The sequence below is a fragment of the Oryx dammah genome, unplaced genomic scaffold (assembly GCF_014754425.2).
Source record: "Oryx dammah isolate SB20612 unplaced genomic scaffold, SCBI_Odam_1.1 HiC_scaffold_17, whole genome shotgun sequence".
NCBI lineage: Eukaryota > Metazoa > Chordata > Mammalia > Artiodactyla > Bovidae > Oryx > Oryx dammah.
This window is the reverse complement of record NW_024070201.1, coordinates 79,431,158-79,452,536: the sequence shown is the minus strand read 5'-3', so window position 1 is coordinate 79,452,536 and position 21,379 is coordinate 79,431,158. Positions and strand designations below refer to the sequence as shown.

Sequence of the window (21,379 nt, the reverse complement as noted above, 5' to 3'; positions counted from 1 at the left end):
GAAGGAAATGGCAACCCACTCCAGTGTTCTTGCCTGGAGAATCCCAGGGACGGGGGAGCCTGGTGGGTTGCCGTCTACGGGGTCGCTCAGAGTCGGAGACGACTGAAGCGACTTAACAGCAGCAGCAGCAGTCCATGTGAATAGATTGGCTAGTTGTCTGCGATTGTGGTGTCGGTCTGTATGCCCTCTGGTGCCCCCTCTCAGCACCTGCTGTCTTACTTGGGTTTCTCTTACCTTGGACTTGGGGTATCTCTTCACGGCTGCTCCAGCAAAGTGCAGTCGCTGCTTCTTACCTCGGACGTGGGGTAGCTCCTCTTGGCCACACTTCCTTGGTGGCTCAGACAGAACTCCTCGGTGAATCCATATTCTAATTCAAGCTCTGCTAACTTCAGGGAACCTGCTTTCAACCACTAAAGTGTGGGCTTTGGAAAGGAAGACCTTCAGCAAATAGCTATTTAATTTATTCATATTCTAAAGTCAGAGGAGGAACTTCTTTTGGATATATTTGCTTCCTCAAAATGTGAAAACCTGATAGAATCCAAATGCACAAACTGCGTTATTTTCTAACGTGTCTCATCTCCCTTCCTGTGAACAGTGTAGGAGTGCAGAGAGAATGTCTGGGCATATATTTTGCTTTTTTTTTTTAATTGAAAAATTTGTTTAGATAAGTGTAGATTCCCATGTAGTTGTAAGAGATAGCAAGAGAGATCCCACTGTAACTCATTTTGCTGCAGTGACCATTTCACAATGTTCATGTATATCCGAACATCAAGTTGTACATCTTAAATATATGCGCTTTGTATTTGTCAGTTGCAACTCAATAAAGCTGAAAAATCCCCACAGCTATCCAATGTGATAAGATTATCTGAGTGTATTGGGTTCCATTTTCTTTATTTCTTCCAAGGCTGTAAGTAACATTCATTTCTCTAGCTAACTACTCAATTTCTCTACTTCTTCTGTAATATAAAATCCATTTTAAAATTACGATTGCATGCTGATCAGAACATTTGTAAGTCATATGTTTCTTAATGGGGCTTTCCTGGTGGCTCAGAGGTAAAGAATCTGCCTGCCAATGAAGGAGATGCAGGTTTGATCCTTGGGTTGGGAAGATTGTCTGGAGAAGGAAATGGAAACCCACTCCAGTATTCTTGCCTAGAGAATCCCATGGACGGAGGAGCCTGGCGGGCTATAATCCATGGGGTCCTAAAGTGTAGGACATGACTTAGCGACTAAACAACAATAACAGCAACAACAATGTATCTTAGTAGACTTTAAAAATTAATCAGAAATCCTTTAATAAATATAAATTATTGATGCACAAAGACTTTCAAAGGTGGTAAAACAGAGTGAGCTATCAGTCTACGCCCTGTCAGAAGGCCCGAGTCTTCCCCTCAGTCTCCGCATGGCTGCCTTCATCTCCTGGTTCCTCAGGGTGTAGATCAGGGGGTTCAGCAGAGGGGAGATGATAGTGAAGGTCACAGAAACGGCCTTATCAGTGGGGAGGGCGGAGAAGGGCCGGGCGTAGACGTAGATGCAGGGCACGAAGTGCAGGGTGACCACGGTGATGTGGGCGGTGCAGGTGGAGACGGCTTTCTTCCTGCCCTCCCCGGCCTGAGACCTTATTAGTAATAATATGACCATGTAAGATACAAGGAGGAAGACGAACCACAGGGTGGTGAGCAGTCCGCTGTTGGAAATCATCAGGAGCTCAAGGGCAGCAGTGTCCGTGCAGGCGAGTGTGAGGACCTGGGGGACGTCGCAGTAGAAGCCGTCCACGACGTTGGGTCCGCAGAAGGGGAGGGGGAGCAGCAGGGAGGTCTGCACGATGGAGTGGACGAAGCCCCCCGCCCAGGAGGCCACGATGAGGGCAGTGCAGCGCCCCCGACTCACGACGGTCACGTAGTGCAGGGGCTTGGAGATGGCCACGTAGCGATCCAGTGCCATCACTGACAAAGAAAATACATCCACCCCTCCAATAAGATGAAAGAAAAACATCTGGGTGAAGCAGCCATTGAAGGAGATGGCCTTTCTCTGGACCAGAATGTCCGCCAGGACCTTGGGGGTGGTGATGGAGGAAAAGCAGATGTCGGCAACAGATAAATTCCGGAGCAAAAAGTACATGGGGGTGTGAAGGCGAGAGTCCCAGGTCACCGTGGCCATGATGAGGAGGTTTCCCAGCAGAGTGGTGACGTACACCAGAAGGAGGAAGAGAAATAAGACCACGCTCAGTTCTTGATTCTGGGTCAGGCCGAGGAAAATAAATTCTTTCACCTGTGTGCCGTTTCCCAGCTCCATGGACTCATCCTCTTCCTGACTGTTTTGTTTGAAGCTACTTCATATGAAAGTGCTCAGCTATTTATCTTGTTTTCTTCTTAAACACTGTGAATGCAATTCAGAACTTTCCCCACGTGACTGTAGTGTTTACAATTGGTTGAGTTGTCCAAATTTTTAAGATTGCAGTTTAGTGATCCATTCAAATCAGCATATGTGAAGCCATTCAATAATTCATTTCCTGTAAACCTGTTTTTGGAAGGAATAAGCATTTGTGTTAAGTAGTGACCTTTACTTCATGGGAAATAGATGGGGAAACAGTGGAAACAGTGTCAGACTGTATTTTTGGGGCTCCAAAATCACTGCATGGTGATTGCAGCCATGAAATTAAAAGACGCTTACTCCTTGGAAGAAAAGTTATGACCAACCTAGATAGCATATTCAAAAGCAGAGACATTACTTTGCCAACAAAAGTCTGTCTAGTCAAGCCTATGGTTTTTCCTGTGGTCATGCATGGATGTGAGAGTTGGACTGTGAAGGCTGAGTGCCGAAGAATTGATGCGTTTGAGCTGTGGTGTTGGAGAAGACTCTTGAGAGTCCCTTGGACTGCAAGGAGATCCAACCAGTACATTCTGAAGGTGATCAGTCCTGGGTATTCTTTGGAAAGAATGATGCTAAAGCTGAAACTTCAGTACTTTGGCCACCTCATGCGAAGAGTTGACTCATTGGAAAAGACTCTGATGCTGGGAGGGATTGAGGGCAGGAGGAGAAGGAGATGACAGAGGATGAGATGGCTGGATGGCATAACCAACTAGATGGACGTGAGTTTGAATGAACTCCGGGAGTTGGTGATGGACGGGGAGGCCTGGTGTGCTGCAATTCATGGGGTCGCAGAGTCAGACACGACTGAGCGACTGAACTGAAGTGAACTGAACTGAACTGAGTGACCTTTGCACAACCTATTTTATTTATTTTTAAAATGTTATTATTTTTAATTTCACACACATTTATTGATATCAGAAGCTGTCTAAAGTATTCTCCTGTATTCAAACCATATCTTTGTATTTGAAGATAAGTAAGACATGGCTCCAGCCATTGTGGACTTTAGAATCTACAAGTTTAATATTCATATTAGCAAAATATTCTGCTGACTTCTTGTTTAAAAATGATGTCATCTGTTTCTCATTGGGCTTCCCTGGTAGCTCAGCTGGTAAAGAGTCTGTCTGCAATGCAGGAGACACCAGTTCCATGCCTGGGTCAGGAAGATCCGCTGGAGAAGGGAAAGGCTGCCCGCTCCAGTATTCTTGGGCTTCCCTGGGGGCTAAGCTGGTAAAGAATCCTCCTGCACTATGGGAGACCTGGGTTTGATCCCTGGGTTGGGAAGATCCCCTGGAGGAGGGAAAGGCTGCCCACTCCAATATTCTGGCCTGCAGAATTCCATGGACTGTTTAGCACATGGGGTCACAAAGAGTCGGACATGACTGAGCCACCTTCACTTTATACTAGCAAATTTCAATTTCATATTAGGAAATATTCTGTTGACTTCTGCTTAAAAAAAGATGTCATGTGTTTCTCATTACAGTGTTGCTGTCCATGAGTCAGTTTCCTTGCTCTTAGCTTTTTCTGAGGGATTTCTTAAATCTGCTGCTGCTATTTTGAGTAGATATCTTGTCATTGCAATTATTTTATACTAATGAGATAACTTACTTCATAATTCTTTAAAACATTTAAAATTTGCTATTGAAAAATAGCTTGAAACTGTAAATCCAAATCTCAAATGGTATCATAATTTTTTTTTATTTTGGTAAAAACAGAAATGCAAGAGCTCCCTTCTTAACAAAAGTTTCAAGTGCACAACACAGTACCGCTAACCGTGGCACAGTCGGTACAGCAAACCTCTAGAACATACTCATCTTGTATAACTGACGTGTCCTTGCTCTAATCTGGGGGAGACGGCACAAACAGTGGCCGAGTTCTGAGCGGTGGTCCAGACCGTATCAGGCACGCTCTCCTCTGCCTCTTTTCTTCTGTGGATGAAAGATAAAAGGGTGGAGTGTTCATATAGCAGGGAGGGATACTTGTATCATCAGCATTTTTACATAAGCTGTTACTGATAATTTTTAGGAAGTTTTATGATTATCATTTGTTCCTCCTTAGCTAGTGACCATTTGTTGCAATCTTCAAATGCATACAGATAAAACTAACACAACCTCGTAAAGCAAGTATATTCCAGTTTAAAAATTATAGGTATATAAAAACCCCCAATGTATATAGATATATTGCACCACGTTGTCAAAGTGTCTACAGGTTAACAAAATTGATGATATGTGTAAATTGATGAACATATATAAATTAAGCAAGATACAAAGTGAAATGTATTATGAGGAGAGAAGTAGTAGATTTGGGTGGGATAAGAGATATGATAGATGTCATGATTTTCGGTAGTAACAAAACTACTATTTTTAAGATCTTACTATATGTGAAGAGTTAAGAAAAGTTTATTTATCATCATCTTTTAGTAAGTATTAACATTATTCTTGGTTTTTATATGGAATATGTTATGAATCTATATCTGGTTAAAAGGAATAAAGAGATGGAAATAGAATGGAAAGAAATACTATCCATTTTTTTTTACCTTGAACTTGGGCAAACTCCAGGAGATGGTGAAGGACAGAGAGGCCTGGTATGCTGCAATCCATGGGGTTGCAAAGAGTCGGACACGACTGGGCGACTGAACAGCAATAAGCAAATATGTGTGTGTGTGTGTACATATAAGAGTCATACATAACAATAATTTTGTATAACAAGAATGTGTGATAAAGTATGTCTGAAGATAAGCCACTTGGCAGAAAGGGCTCTGAAAATCACGCTGAATGGACCATATCTCTGTATTCCTCTTAACACAACATCTCTCTTCCTGCTGGTTACCACCCACCTTTGTCTCTGGCACTGAGGAGATCATCTTGGCTCTGAAATATTTAATTTAACTGAGAAATATGAAAGTCAAAGTATTTATACAAAATCAAGAAGGACATCTCAATTTCATTCTGTGTGACCTTAACTTTAGCTAGAAGTTGAATGTCTTTACCTAATTCCTTTGATCCTGAAACTCCAAGTGTGAATTGTATGCCATTAAGTAAGTGCAGAATAAGATACTGGTGACATTAATTCTTTAAAAATTTGTTTCTGATGGTAAAGCTCTTTTGAGGACTAAATATCTTAGTGTCTTTTCTCTCCTTTCAGGAGGGAAAGGGCAGATTCAAAGAATCACATCTTCAAGGCTCTTTCATTGTGTCTAATGAACAAACCTATCAGCCTTTGATCTCATATAAGAACTGGAAAGGGAATATTATTGGACTAGGAAATTGGAAAGTCAAATGCGTGATTGTGTTGTTGGTGATGAATTTTCAATGGGAGTTATTAAACTGTCACCAGGACATGTACATGTACACACACACACACACACACACACATACAAATTTTAATTAGTGTCCAAATTATTTAGAGGTAGTAGATGAAACTTATGCCTTAATCCACCACTCAATCAGACCTTTGTTAAAACATGCCAAGTTCTGTGCCTGAGAGACTGCAAGGGTTCCATTTCTAGGACTTACAAGGCTCAGAGGACCATATACAAATGAGTTTTAATTAGGTTGCCAAAGAGCTGGAATAAGACAACTGGACAAATCCTGTTTTTACAATTCCAGTTTCTAATTACACACAGGATGATTATAGCCCTGTACTGTTGCAATTTACACGTGTAGAGAAAGAATAGTGGAGTGAGGCATGGCGAATGCCACTGATTATGTGATGATGTCAAAAGGTGACTAGAGGGTCAGATTAACTGTGAGAATTTTGGTTTATGCTGAAAACGGAAGATTCTTAACAGAGAACTGACAAGATTGGTCTTTGGGGATATCTCTTGCAGTAGAAATATGACCAAAGAAGAGCAATAGAAAACTATGTATTCATTACCAGGAATATATAAATATTAATATTTAGACACATTAATTTCAGTTCAATTAAAAAAATCAAGCCTATAGAGTTGTAACATAGGGGAACTTTCACATTTGAATTTTTCCTGTTTTTGAGATTCATCCATGTTATTGCATGTACCGACTGTTCCTGTTTGTTGCTGAGTGGTATTAGATTATATATATATATACACCACAGTTTGATTATCTAATTATGTTAAATGACATTTGACTTGTATCCAGTTTTTGGCTCTTATGGGTAAATGTTGGCTATCAATATTTGTGCAAGCGTTTTTGTGTACCTAGTTTTTCATTTCTCTTGGGCAAGTGCCTGGAGGTGTAAGGGCAATTACACCGTAAGCACACGGTTACTCTTCCTGGAAAGCTTGTTTACTGTGTGTTCAGTTGACATTTGCCACCAGCAGCGCTGCAATAGGTCCACGTTCTCCGCGACAGTGTTTTTTTCTTTTTAAAATTTTTTTGCTGCATAGTTGCTTTAAAACGTTGTTAGTTTTAGCTGTAAGTAGCATGAATTTGCCGCACACGCACACATATCCCCTGCCTTTGGGACGCCCGCGCATTCAGCTCACCACGTGCATTCAGTAGAGTTCCCGTGCTACACGGGTTGCTCTCACTCATTTTCCATTTTGTGCATTGTAGCAATAGTGTGTATGTGTCAGTCTCAATACCCCAATTCCTCCCTCCCCTTCCCTCCCTGATTTCCATACATTTGTGTTCAAAGTCTGTGTCTCTGTTTCTGCTTTGCAAGACAACGTTATTTTAACTCTTTGGAGGTGTGTGTGTGTGATGGTATCTCATTACGGTGTTGATTTGCATTTCTGATGACCAGTGATGCTGAACATCTTTTCAAGTAATTACTGAGGATTCATATAATGCATTCTGTGGAGTGTTTTCATATTTACTGCTGTTTGAAATTGTTTTACTCTTTTATTATTTCTTTAGTACCTATTTTGAGTTTAGGGGTTCTCTACATTGAGAAAGATTCTGCCTTTGAGCAAACCCTATTCAGTCTGAGTTCTTTTCCAATGATGCTTTGGCTTTTGAATTTTCATCTCTGCATTTTCTTAATATTAGCTAGGACTCTACTGAGTCAGTTTAGCCAGACTCTTCCATCTTTCATATCTGATCACCTTTGCTATCTGAGTGGGTTTCTCACTCTCTACCACCCACGCCCCAAGTGACATCAAATTACCCAGCACTGCCTTCAGAGAGAATTCTCTTAGGTCAAGTTAGCCAGTGTTATTCCTGATGTTGCTTTTTAGTAACCTTCCATCTACTGCCACTCCGCAGCTCCAGCCCTGCTCCCTGGCTAAAATTTCCTGCTCTTCCACGCTGTATTCAGAGTTGAGCCCAATTTCTCTCCCCTATTGTAAAATTTCATCACTATGGTCTTATAGACTATTGTGACACCCTCTCGTTTAATAAAGATTTTCTCACTGTTCTATAACAAGTGTCATGAATAATTTTTCCTCTAACAATAAAGTTTGGATACAAGTCCTTTTTTTAGAAATGTCTACTGGAAATAGTTTTGCCTACAACTTTCTTTTAATTTTCTTAATGATGTACTTGGAAAATTATAAATTTAATATTTTAAAGTCAATATTTGTTAAGACTTTTATGTCTTTTCTAAAAAATCCTTGCCTACCCCAAGATTGTAAACATTCTTGTCCAGTGTTTTCTTTCGGAAGTTAAATAGTTTGAGCTTTTATGTTTAAGTCTTTAATAGATTTCAAGTTAATTTTTTGTATAGTTGTGAGGTAAGGATGAAGGTTAATTTTTTTACTATGTGGACATCTGATTTTTCCACCACAGTTTGCTGACAAATTTATTATTTACTCTCTTCCAGATTTATTTATCTTGGCACCTTTATTAAATTCATTTGACTGTGTATATATCTATATATATACACAGACAGACAGACAGACAGACAGACAGACATATGTGTGTGTATGTTTGTGTGCCCATTTATGGGCTCTCTATGTTTTTCCAGTGATTTGTTTCTATCTTCATGCCCATTTTTTAAATGATATTGATGATTGAACTGTATAATAGTTCTTGAATTCAGGTAGAATAGAAGAAGTTCTCCAAATTTGTTTTCTTTACAAAACGGTTTTAGGTATTCAGGTTCTTTGCATTTGCTTAAAACTATTATCCACTTAACAAAAAAGAAGTCCTGATGGCATTTGGCAATTTGCAAGGCAATGCAATTTGCCTCAAATTGTATTGAACTTATTGATTAATTTGGGAGAGAATTGAAATCTTCACAATATTGAGTTTTCCAACCTGTGAGTATAATATACATCTCCATTTTCAAGACTTCTTTGTTTTCTGTAGCAATGTTTTGATTTAGTTTTCAGTGTACGTGTGTGTTAATGAGGGATTTTGATCTAGTCTTTGAGATTCTTACAGAGTCTTTGGTTTCGCTATCAGAGTTAGGTTGTTCTTAGAAACTGAGTTGAGAAGTGGTCCCTCTTATTTTTTGAAGCAGTTCTGTAGTAATGTTATGATTTCTTCCTTAAATTTTTGTTAGAATTTACATATGAAGCTAACTAGGCTTAGAGTTTTCTTTGTAGGAAGGTTTTAAAATTAAAAATTTCAATTTATTTGCAAACCAAAACCACAAGGAGAGACCACCTCATTTATTTCTCTAATAGTCAACATTTGGCGTGTGCTCATTATATTCCCTTAATATCCTCTGAAGTTTGTGCAATCTGTAGCAAGCTGCCTTATTCATCACTGATACTGCTAATTTGTCTCTCTCCTTCTCTCTTGATTGGTTATCTACACCTTTATCACTTTTGTTGATCTCAGAGAATCCTACTTTAGCGTCATCCGGTGGCTATCATGAAAAAGTCTACAAATAGCAAATGTTGGCGAGGATGTGGAGAAGAGGAACCCTCCTAAACTTTTGGTGTCCTTGATTTTCTCTATTGTGTAGTCATTTCCTATTTTATTGACTTTTAAAAATATTTATTTATTTTTAATCGATGATTGCTTTACACTGTTGGTTTTATTTCTGTCATACATCAGCATGAATTAACCATAGGTGTACATACGTCCCCTTCCTCTTGTATCTCCCTCCCTCCTCCCGCTCATTCCCACCCCTCTAGGTTACTATAGGGCCCCAATCTAAGTTCCTTGAGTCATGCAACACATTCCCACTGGCTCTCTATTTACATCTGTTAGTGCACATGCGTCCATGCTCCGCTCTCCACTCATCTCACCCTCTCCCTCTTCTCCCCCACCCTCGTCCATAAGTCTGTTCTCTATGTCTGTGTCTCCATCGCTGCTCTGCAAACAGATTCCAGTACCATCCTGGATTCCATATATGTGCGTTAGTACACGATATTTGTTTCTTTCTTTCTGACTCACTTCACTGGGCTCTAGGTTCATCCACCTCATTAGAACCGACTCAAATGCGCTCCTTTTTATGGCCGAGTAGTTTCCCACTGTACACGTGCACCACAGCTTCTTTACCCATTCATCTGTCTCCGGACGTCAGGCTGCTTCCGTGTTCTGGCTGTTGTAAAGAGTGCTGCGATGAACGTTGGGGCACATGTGTCTTCTTCAGTTTTGGTTTCTTCAGGGTATATGCCTGAAAGTGATATTGCTCGGTCATATGGTGGTTTTATTTCTAGTTTTTAAAGGAATCGCCATACTGTCTTCCATAATCACTGTATCAATTTCCATTCCCACCAGCATTGTGGGAGGGTTCCCTTTTCTCCACTCTTTCTAGCACTTGTTTGTGGAGTTTTTGATTTTTTTGTCTTTACATTTATTGTTATAGTTCTTTAACTTACTTCGATTTTTAATTTTATCATTTCCTTAAAAAAATTGAAATGTTGGAAGCTAGATTACTGATTTTAGAGTATCTTTCTTTTCTAGTGTAAGCAGTGAAATTATAAATGATTTCTTAGCTTTATTCATTCCACAAATTGGGATATGGTGATTTCATTATGATTTAGTTCAGAATACTATCTTGTGATTTTTTTCTTTGACATTGCATTATTTAGAAGTATCTGGATGAATTTAGTCTTAAACATCATGCTGACCTTTTTACAGATGGGAAATTAGGTGTTGGTAAGCCATGGCATATAAGGGCATTAAAACTAACTGTCACATGTTATTGATTGTGGTAATTTTCCTAGTAAAACAAGTGCCTCAGATCACTGGGTGGTGACCATAGCGGCTGAATCAATATCATAGCGACTGTGGAGGACGAGGTGGCTCTTGTAACTGCATTGGATAAGTCACACTAAGGAGACGAAAAGCTTGGTTTCATGTTTCCAGCTCAAGGTGAAGTGCAAGTTCTAGAGACCTTCTTAGAAGCCTTGAACTTCTTATTTCTTGTTGACATAGGACTGGTCTCACTGAGACCAGACCCATAATTTAATTATGCTAAGTGCATTAGTCCCTCAGTCACCTCTGACTGCAGCCCCATGGTCTGTAGCTTATCAGGCTCTTCTATCCATGGAATGCTTCAGGCAAGAATACTGGAGTGGGTAGCCATTCCCTTCTCTAGGGGATCTTTTTGCCCAGGGATTGAACCTGGGTTTCCTGCATTTCAGGCAGATTCTTTACTGCCTTCGCCACTAGGGAGGCACACTTTAATAATACAGATTGCTAAATTGCATATGTAGTTGAATTCAGAGTCTCTCTGTGTCTCTCATGGGAAAAAATAGAGTTTATTGGAATGGATATAGGAGGTAGCACTGAATAAATTGCTTCTGTTTACCATTACATGTGTTTTTTTACATTAACTTTTTATTTATTAAAATAATCTTTCTTTTCCTCATATATTTATGAGTTTGGTCATGAACTGGTATAGAATATTGTCAAATGCTTTTCTGTATTTAGTGAAATGACTTTTTTTCCCTTTAATCTGAATGTGGTATTCTGGTGCTTTGTTGGCATGATAGAGACTTCAGACAATTGTATTCCATTTATGGCTTCTGCTATCATCGGATTATAAAAACACTCCTGCTATATAACTATGCATATCTTTTTACCCTTATTTTTTACTTAGTTTCCTGGAACTCAGAAAACACTATGGTGTGGTGGGGAACTTTCATTAATCTTCAAACATCAAAGTTGAATGGTAGCTTGAAATAGAAATTAAATTGTTACACAAAAATTAAAGAATGCTGTTCTTTTGTATGCCTAAATTATAGGATGATATTGATATCAGATTCAGAAAATAATCTCAGTTTCAACAGGAAGAACTGTTGGTAGCTGTGAAAAAATATTAAGTAAACAAATGAAAATAAGATTCCAGAATTACATAAAATAACAGTTTCAGTTTATTCAAAGTTTTAGCATAAATATGCACAAGGTAGCTTCATATGTTTTTATCTTTTATACAGTCTCATTGACTATTGTGTAAGAGACAATGTTCAGGTGGTCCTAAGATGGCAGAGGAATAGGATGGGGAGACCACTTTCTCCCCCACAAATTCATTGAAAGATTATTTGAATGCTGAGCAAATTCCACAAAGCAACTTCTGAATGCTGGCAGAGGACACCAGGCACCCAGAAAGACAGCCCAATCTCTTTGAAAGGAGGTAGGACAAAATATCAGAGAAGGCAATGGCACCCCACTCCAGTACTCTTGCCTGGAAAATCCCATGGATGGAGGAGCCTGGAAGGCTGCAGTCCATGGGGTCGCTGAGGGTTGGACATGACTGAGCGATTTCACTTTCAATTTTCACTTTCATGCATTGGAGAAGGAAATGGCAACCCACTCCTGTGTTCTTGCCTGGAGAATCCCAGGGACGGGGGATCCTGGTGGGCTGCTGTCTATTGGGTTGCACAGAATTGGACACGACTGAAGTGACTTAGCAGCAGCAGCAGCAGGACAAAATATAAAAGATAAAAAGAGAGACAAAAGAGTTAGGGATGGACACCTGTCCCATGGAGGGAGTTGTGAAGGAGGAGAAGTTTCCAAACACCAGGAAATCCTCTTACTTGAGGGTCTGTTGGGGAGTTTTGGAATCTTGGAGAGCAACATAACCAGGAGGGGGAGTGGAAAGAACCCACAGATTATGCGCCTAGCCGCAATTCCCAGTGGAGAGGTAGCCTGGACATGAGTCTGCCAGCAGTGAGTGGGGTTGAACAGGGAGGCCCGGGCTGCATACTTAGGGTGGGCGCTGGGCCTGAATGCTCTGAGGACAATCTGAGGGAGCAAACATGAGATAGGCAGAGAGAGAGAGAAAGAGGAAAAAAGAGTCAGAGAGAGAACTTTCCCGCAACAGCCTGGCCTGCTCTCAGGATAAAGGACTGAGCAAACACCAGAGGAGAGCTAGCTAGCTGTGGACCAGCCCCTCCCCCTAATACCACCCCCCACCCCCGCCTGAGGCAGAGGGGCAGGCGGGCGGCAGCCAGAACTGGAAGGTGAGGGGCAATCTCCACCCCAGAGATGGCATCCTCCACCAAACTGTGAGCAGGTTTTCAGTTACTGACCAAGTCTTCCTCGGATCCTGGACAGTTTACATCTGCCAGGAGAGTCATAGTCAGAAATCAGTCCCCACAGGAGACACACTGCACACCTGAGACAGCACTGTCCCAGCGCACCCAGGAAACTGAGCAGCTGGGATGGGGGAGGCGATAAGATGCACCACCAAACTGGGAGAGTGCGCTCGCCAAGCACCTGGTCGCCTGAGCTGCTCAAACCTGGGAAGGGCACGAAACGCAGGCCCAACCGAGTCTGTGCCTCTGTGGAGTACCCCAGAACCTGAACCTGAATGGCTTAGACCCGGAAAGTGCGCACAGCCCAGGTCCTGCTTTAGACAGTTCGCCTGCAGAGGAACATGGAGCCTGAGCAGTGTAGACCAGGAAAGCACACATGCCGTGAGCAGGAGCAAACCCTGCGGCCCAGACACTGTGAGCACTCCCCACACACTCCAGTGATATGTGTTTGCAGTGTTCCTCCCTCCCCACAGCACAAATGAACAAGTTAGCCTAAATAAGTGACCACCTTCACCCCCTTGTGTCAGGGCAGAAATTAGACACTGAAGAGACTTGCAAACAGAGGAAGCCAAAATAAACAAAGAAGAGGGAACTGACCTGGAAGTGACAGGTGCAACAGATTAAAACCCCGTAGTTAGCACTGACTACATTGGAAGGGGCCTATAGACCTTGAGAAGAAGTATAAGCTGGAACAGGAACTATCTGAAACTGAACTGACCCTACACTGCCCTCAACAGCTCCAGAGAAATTATTAGATATATTTTACTATTATCATTTTTTAATTAAAAATTTTTTAATTTTTAAATTATTGCTCCTTTAACTTTCATTTTTATAATTTACCATTACCTTGAAAAAAAGACCCTATTTTTAGAGCAAATTTCATACATATATATTTTTTATAATTTTTGTGATTTTGTTTTGCTTTTTAATACTGTATTTTTGAGAGTTAGAGTCGGACACGACTAAGCAACTGAATTGAACTGAACTGAACCTCTACTCTAGATTTTTAATCTTTCCTTTTCGGTTTTTGTTATCAGTTTTGTACCTTTAAGAATCCAATGTTCAGTACCCATTTTCACTTAGGAGTGTGATTACTGGCTTGATTGCTCTCTCCCCCTTTTGACTCTCCTTTTGCTCTCCCAGGTCACCTCTATCTCCTCCCTCCCCCTTCTCTTCTCTACCCAACTCAGAATCTTTTTGGGTGTTCTGGGCTGTGGAGAACACTTAGGGAACTGATTAATGGCTAGATCTGTCTCTCTCCCTTTGACTCCCCCTCTTCTCCTCCTGGTCACCTCTATCTCCTTCCTCCCTCTTCTCTTCTTTGTGTTACTCTGTGAACCTCTCTGAGTGTTCCAGACCGTGGAGAGCACATAGGGAACTGATTACTGGCCAGATTGCTCTCTCTCCCCTTGATTCCCCCTCTTCTCCTCCTGGTTACATCTATCTCCTTCCTCCTTCTTCTCTTCTCCATGTTACTCTGTGAACATCTCTGGGTGTCCCTCACTGTGGAGAATCTTTTCACCATTAACCTAGATGTTTTATCATTGGTGCTGCATGGATGGAGAAGTCTTGAGACAACTGTAAGAATAAAACCAAAAGCCAGAGGCAGGAGGCTTAAATCCAAAACTTGAGAACTCCAGAAAACTCCTGACTCCAAGGAACATTAATAAACAAGAGCTCATCCAAAAGCCTCCATACCTACACTGAAACCAAGCTCCACCCAAGAGCCAACAAGTTTCAGAGCAAGACATACCAAACTAATTCTCCAACAATGCAGGAACATAACCCTGAGTATTAAGATACAAGCGGCCAAATGTCACACCAAACCCACAGACACCTCAAAACTCACTACTGGACACTTCATTGCACTCCAGAGAAAAGAGATCCAGTTCCACCCATCAAAACACCTACACAAGCTTCCCTAACCAGGAAACCTTGACAAGCCACTCGTCCAACCCAACCCACAAGGAGGAACTTCCACAATAAAGAAGAACCACAAACTACCAGCATACAGAAAGGCCACCCCAAACACAACAATATAAATAAGATGAAAAAGCAGAGAAATATTCATCAGGTAAAGGCCCACCAAACCAAACAAAAGAGAAGATAGGGAGTCTACCTGAAAAAGAATTCAGAATAATGATAGTAAAAATGATCCAAAATCTTGAAAACAAAATGGAGTTACAGATAAATAGTCTGGAGACAAGGATTGAGAAGATGCAAGAAAAGTTTAACAAGGACCTAGAAGAAATAAAAAAGAGTCAGTCAATAATGAATACTGCATTAATTGAGATCAAAAGCACTCTGGATGGAACCAACAGTAGAATAACTGAGGCGGAAGATAGGATTAGTGAGGTGGAAGAGAGAATGGTGGAAATAAATGAAGCAGAAAGGAAAAAAGAAATAAAAGAAATGAGGACAACCTCAGAGATGTCTGGGACAATGTTAAATACCCCAACATTCGAATCATAGGAGTCTCAGGAGAAGAAGACAAAAAGAAAGGCCATGAGAAAATACTTGAGGAGATAATAGTTGAAAATTTCCCTAAAATGTGGAAGGAAATAGCCACCCAAGTCCAAGAAACCCAGAGAGTCCCAAACAGGGTAAACTCAAGTCAAAACATGCCAAGACACATATTAATCAAAGATCAAACACAAAGAACAAATATTAAAAGCAGCAAGGGAAAAACAACAAATAACACACAAGGGGATTCCCATAAGGATAACAGCTGATCTTTCAATAGAAACTCTTCAGGCCAGGAGGGAATGGCAGGACATACTTAAAGTGATGAAAGAAAACCTACAGCCCAGATTACTGTACCCAGAAAGGATCTCATTCAAATATGAAGGAGAAATCAGAAGCTTTACAGACAAGCAAAAGCTGAGAGAATTCAGCACCACCAAACCAGCTCTCCATCAAATGCTAAAGGATCTTCTCTAGACAGGAAACACAGAAAGGGTGTATAAACCTGAACCCAAAACAATAAAGTAAATGGCAATGGGGTCATACTTATCAATAACTACCTTAAATGTAAATGGGTTGAATGCCCCAACCAAAAGACAAAGACTGGCTGAATGGATACAAAAACAAGACCCCTATATATGTTGTCTACAAGAGACCCACCTCAAAACAAGGGACACATACAGACTGAAAGTGAAGGGCTGAAAAAGATATTCCATGCAAATAGAGACCAAAAGAAAGCAGGAGAAGCAATATTCATATCAAATAAAATAGACTTTAAAACAAAGGCTGTGAAAAGAGACAAAGATGGCCACTACATAATGATCAAAGTATCAATCCAGAAGAAGATATAACAATTATAAATATATATGCACCTATCATAGGAGCACCACATATGTAAGACAAATGCTAACAAGTATGAAAGGAGAAATTAACAACAACACAATAATAGTGGGAGATGTTAATACCCCACTCACACCTATGGATAGATCAACTAAACAGAAAATTAACAAGGAAACACAAACTTTAAATGATACAATAGGCCAGTTAGACCTAATTGATATCTATAGGACATTTCACACTAAAACAATAAATTTCATCTTTTTTCTAAAGCTCTCATGGAAACTTCTCCAGGATAGATCACATCCTGGGCCATAAATCTAGCCTTGGTAAATTCAAAAAAATTGAAATCATTCCAAGCATCTTTTCTGACCACAATGCAGTAAGATTAGATCTCAATTACAGAAGAAAAACTATTAAAAATTCCAACATATGGAGGCTGAACAACACGCTGCTGAACAACCAACAAATCTCAGAAGAAATAAAAAAGTTAAAATATGCATAGAAATGAATGAAAATGAAAACACAACAACCCAAATCCTATGGGACACTGTAAAAGCAGTGTAAGAGGAAGGTTCATAGCAATACAGGCTTACCTCAAGAAACAAGAAAAAAGTCAAATAAATAACCTAACTCTACACCTAAAGCAACTAGAAAAGGAAGAAATTAAGAGCCCCAGGGTTAGCAGAAGGAAGGAAAGCTTAAAAATTAGGGCAGAAATAAATGCAAAAGAAACAAAAGAGACCATAGCAAAAGTCAACAAAGCCAAAAGCTGGTTCTTTGAAAGGATAAATAAAATTGACAAACCATTAGCCAGACTCATCAAGAAACAAAGGGAGAAAAATCAAATCAATAAAATTAGAAATGAAAATGGAGAGATCACAACAGACAACACAGAAATACAAAGTATCATAAGAGGCTACTATCAGCAATTATATGCCAATAAAATGGACAATTTGGAAGAAATGGACAAATTCTTAGAAACGTATAACTTTCCAAAACTGAACCAGGAAGAAATAGAAAATCTTAACAGATCCATCACAAGCACGGAAATTGAAACTATAATCAGAAATCTTCCAACAAACAAAAGCCCAGGACTAGACATCTTCACAGCTGAATTCTACCAAAAATTTCGAGAAGAACTAACACCTATCCTACTCAAACTCTTCCAGAAAATTGCAGAGGAAGGGAAACTTCCAAACTCATTCTATGAGGCCACCATCACCCTAATACCAAAACCTGACAAAGATGGCACAAAAAAAGAAAACTACAGGCCAATATTACTGATGAACATAGATGCAAAAATCCTTAACAAAATTCTAACAAACAGAATCCAACAACATATTAAAAAGATCATACATCATGACCAAGTGGGCTTTATCCGAGGGATGCAAGGATTCTTCAATATCTGCAAATCAATCAATATAATACACCACATTAACAAAATGAAAAATAAAAGCCATATGATTATCTCAATAGATGCAGAGAAAGCCTTTGACAAAATTCAACATCCATTTATGATAAAAACTCTCCAGAAAGCAGGAATAGAAGGAACATACCTCAATATGATAAAAGCTATATATGACAAACCCACAGCAAACATTATCCTCAATGGTGAAAAATTGAAAACATTTCCCCTAAAATCAGGAACAAGACAAGGGTGCCCACTCTCACCACTACTATATCAGAGCAGAAAAAGAAACAAAAGGAATCCAGATTGGAAAAGAAGAAGTAAAATTCTCACACTTTGCAGACGACATGATCCTCTACATAGAAAACCCTAAAGACTCCACCAGAAAATTACTAGAGCTAATCAATGACTATAGTTGCAGGATATAAAATCAACACACAGAAATCCCTTGCGTTCCTGTACACTAACAATGAGAAAACAGAAAGAGATACTAAGGAAACAATTCCATTCACCATTGCAGCAAAAAGAATAAAATACTCAGGAATAAATCTACCTAAAGAAACAAAAGACCTATATATAGAAAACTATAAAACATGCGAGACAGCAAAAGAGACACAGATGTATAGAACGGACTTTTTCATGCTGAGGGAGAGGGAGAGGGTGGGATGATTTGGGAGAATGGCACTGAAACATGTATACTATCATGTAAGAAACGAATCGCCAGTCTATGTTCGATACAGGATACAGGATGCCTGGGGCTGGTGCACGGGGATGATCCAGAGAAATGATATGGGCTGGGAGGTGGGAGGGGGGTTCAGGAATGAGAACTCATGTACACCCGTGGTGGGTTCATGTCAATGTATGGCAAAACCAATACAGTATTGTAAAGTAAAAAACAAAAACAAAAACAAAAAAACCACTGGTGAAAGAAATCAAAGAGGACACAAACAGATGGAGAAATATACCATGTTCATGGATTGGAAGAATCAATATAGTGAAAATGAGTATACTACCCAAAGCAATCTATAGATTCAATGCAATCCCTATCAAGCTACCAATGGTATTTTTCAGAGAACTAGAACAAATAATTTCAGAATTTGTATGGAAATACAAAAAACCTTGAAAAGCCAAAGCAATATTGAGAAAGAAAAATGGAACTGGAGGAATCAACCTCCCTGACTTCAGTCTCTACTACAAAGCCACGGTCATCAAGACAATATGGTACTGGCACAAAGACAGAAATATAAATCAATGGAACAAAATAGAAAGCCCAGAGATAAATCCACACACATATGGACACCTTATCTTTGACAAAGGAGGCAAGAATATACAATGGAGAAAAGACAATCTATTTAACAAGTGGTGCTGGGAAAACTGGTCAACCACTTGTAAAAGAATGAAACTAGATCACTTTCTAACACCATACACAAAAATAAACTCAATATGGATTAAAGATCTAAACTTAAGACCAGAAACTATAAAACTCCTAGAGGAAAACATAGGCAAAACACTCTCTGACATAAATCACAGCAGGATCCTCTATGATCCACCTCCCAGAATTCTGGAAATAAAAGCAAAAATAAACAAATGGGATCTAATTAAAATTAAAAGCTTCTGCACAACAAAGGAAACTATAAGCAATGTGAAAGACAGCCATCAGAATGGGAGAAAATAATAGCAAATAAAGCAACTGACAAAGAATTAATCTCAAAAATATACAAGCAACTTATGCAGCTCAATTCCAGAAAAATAAAAGAGACAATCAAAAAATGGGCCAAAAAACTAAACAGACATTTCTCCAAAGAAGACATATAGATGGCTAACAAACACATGAAAAGATGCTCAACATCACTCATTATCAGAGAAATGCAAATCAAAACAACAATGAGATACCATCTCATGCCAGTCAGAATGGCTGCTAGCAAAAAGTCTCCAAGCAATAAATACTGGAGAGGGTGTGGAGAAAAGGGAACCCTCTTACACTGTTGGGAATGCAAACTAGTACAGCCACTATGGAGAACAGTGTGGAGAGTCCTTAAAAAACTGGAAATAGAACTGGCATATGACCCAGCAATCCCACTGCTGGGCATACACACCGAGAAAACCAGAATTGAAACAGACACATGTATACCAATGTTCATCACAGCACTGTTTATAATAGCCAGGACATGGAAGCAACCTAGATGTCCATCAGCAGATGAATGGATAAGAAAGCTGTGGTACATATACACAATGGAATATTGCTCAGCCATTAAAAAGAATACATTTGAATCAGTTCTAATGAGGTGGATGAAACTGGAGCCTATTATACAGAGTGAAGTAAGTCAGAACAAAAAACAGCAATACAGTATACTAACGCATATATATGGAATTTAGAAAGATGGTAATGATGACCCTATATGCAAGACAGCAAAAGAGACACAGATGTAAAGAACAGACTTTTGGACTCAGTGGGTGAAGGCAAGGGTGGGATAATTTCAGAAAATAGCATTGAATCATGTATATTATCATATGTGAAATAGATCACCAGTCCAGGTTGATGCATGAGACAGGGTGCTCAGGGCTGGTGCACTGGGATGACCCTGAGGGATGGGATGGGGAGGGAGGTGAGGGGGGGTTCAGGATGCGGAACACATGTACACCCATGGCAGATTCATGTCAATGTATGGCAAAAAACCACTACAATATTGTAAAGTAATTAGCCTCCAATTAAAATAAATAAATTTTAAAAAGACAATGTTCAATCCAAATTCTTGCATTAATTCAATAAGTGTTTGTTGAAGTGGTAGTATGTTTTTGTTGCTGTGCAAGGAAGTGAAGCATAACCTCTCTCCATGAGAAGTTCACAGCCCAGTGAGAGAGAGAGAGAGAGAGAGAATGAGAGAGAGAGAGAAGTTGCGCAAATCCATATACATTTGCTAGCAGTTTTCCTTCTGTTTCTTCTTTGATGCATGAAATCTGTTTAAGTTATTATTATTTATATCAACCAAATGCTGGTAGGAAGTTTACTACACACACACACGCACACACACACACACACACACATAATATAAATCTAACGTGGCATATCTAATGACGCTGGGAAAGATTGAGGGTGGGAGAGAAGGGGATGACAGAGGATGGGATGGTTGGATGGCATCACTGACTCAATGGACAGGAGTTTGAGTAAACTCTGAAAGTTGGTGATGGACAGGGAGGCCTGGTGTGCTACAGTCCATGGGGTCACAAAGAATTGGACATGACTGAGTGACTGAACTGAACTGAACTGAATGTTGCATATATTGTTCAAGAGAATTAAACATATTTAGCAGTCATTTAGTAAGTATATTTAATTAAAAAATTTTATAGCTTAAAAAATCTGATTTAATTAATTAATTGAGTCTTGGCTGCACTGGGTCTTCATTGCTGTGTACAGGCTTTCTCTAGTCGCATCTAGTGGGGCTGACTCCAGCTGAGGTGAGCAGGCTTCTCCTCGTGGTGGCGTCTCTCCTGGGGAGCATAGGCTCTAGGCATGCGGGCTTCGGTAGTTGTGGTCTGTGGGCTTAGTTGCTCTGAGGCGTGTGGAAATCTTCCTGAACCAGAGGTGGAACCCATGTCCGCTACTTTGGTAGGTAGGCTCTCAACCACTGGACCACAGGGAAGTAAAATATTTAATTTTATAGGCAACATTTTCAAGATTGGAAGCCATGGGTATAAATATTACAAAATGAAATGTAGGTAGTGTATAGAAGAGCATCAGTGATCTAGCCCATCAAGATGTCTGAGTACTTTTCTGACCAGAAGCTCGAGCTATCAGTAACCTATTGACTTAAATAGGAAAAGAAAGGATTACTTAGTAAAGGCACTGGGTTCTTGGACAATGTATTTGAGTATATGAATAAGAATCTATGAGGAAAATAATAGAAGGACTCTTTGGTACTGAGGACTTGGGAGATCTT

At 39.9% G+C, this 21,379-nt stretch overlaps 1 protein-coding gene across 1 annotated transcript; it reads right to left on the bottom strand.

Annotated features, from left to right (window-relative positions):
• Positions 1 to 1,359: 1,359 nt before the first annotated feature.
• LOC120876030 (olfactory receptor 4D11-like) lies at positions 1,360 to 2,295 on the bottom strand. Its single transcript, XM_040257749.1, has one exon. It carries the CDS (start codon positions 2,293 to 2,295, stop codon positions 1,360 to 1,362), a length of 936 nt encoding a protein of 311 aa, XP_040113683.1.
• Positions 2,296 to 21,379: the final 19,084 nt, after the last annotated feature.

What these genes read in the sequence shown, in the direction of transcription:
- LOC120876030 (XM_040257749.1), bottom strand. Translation starts at nt 2,295, where the DNA reads ATGGAGCTGGGAAACGGCACACAGGTGAAAGAATTTATTTTCCTCGGC.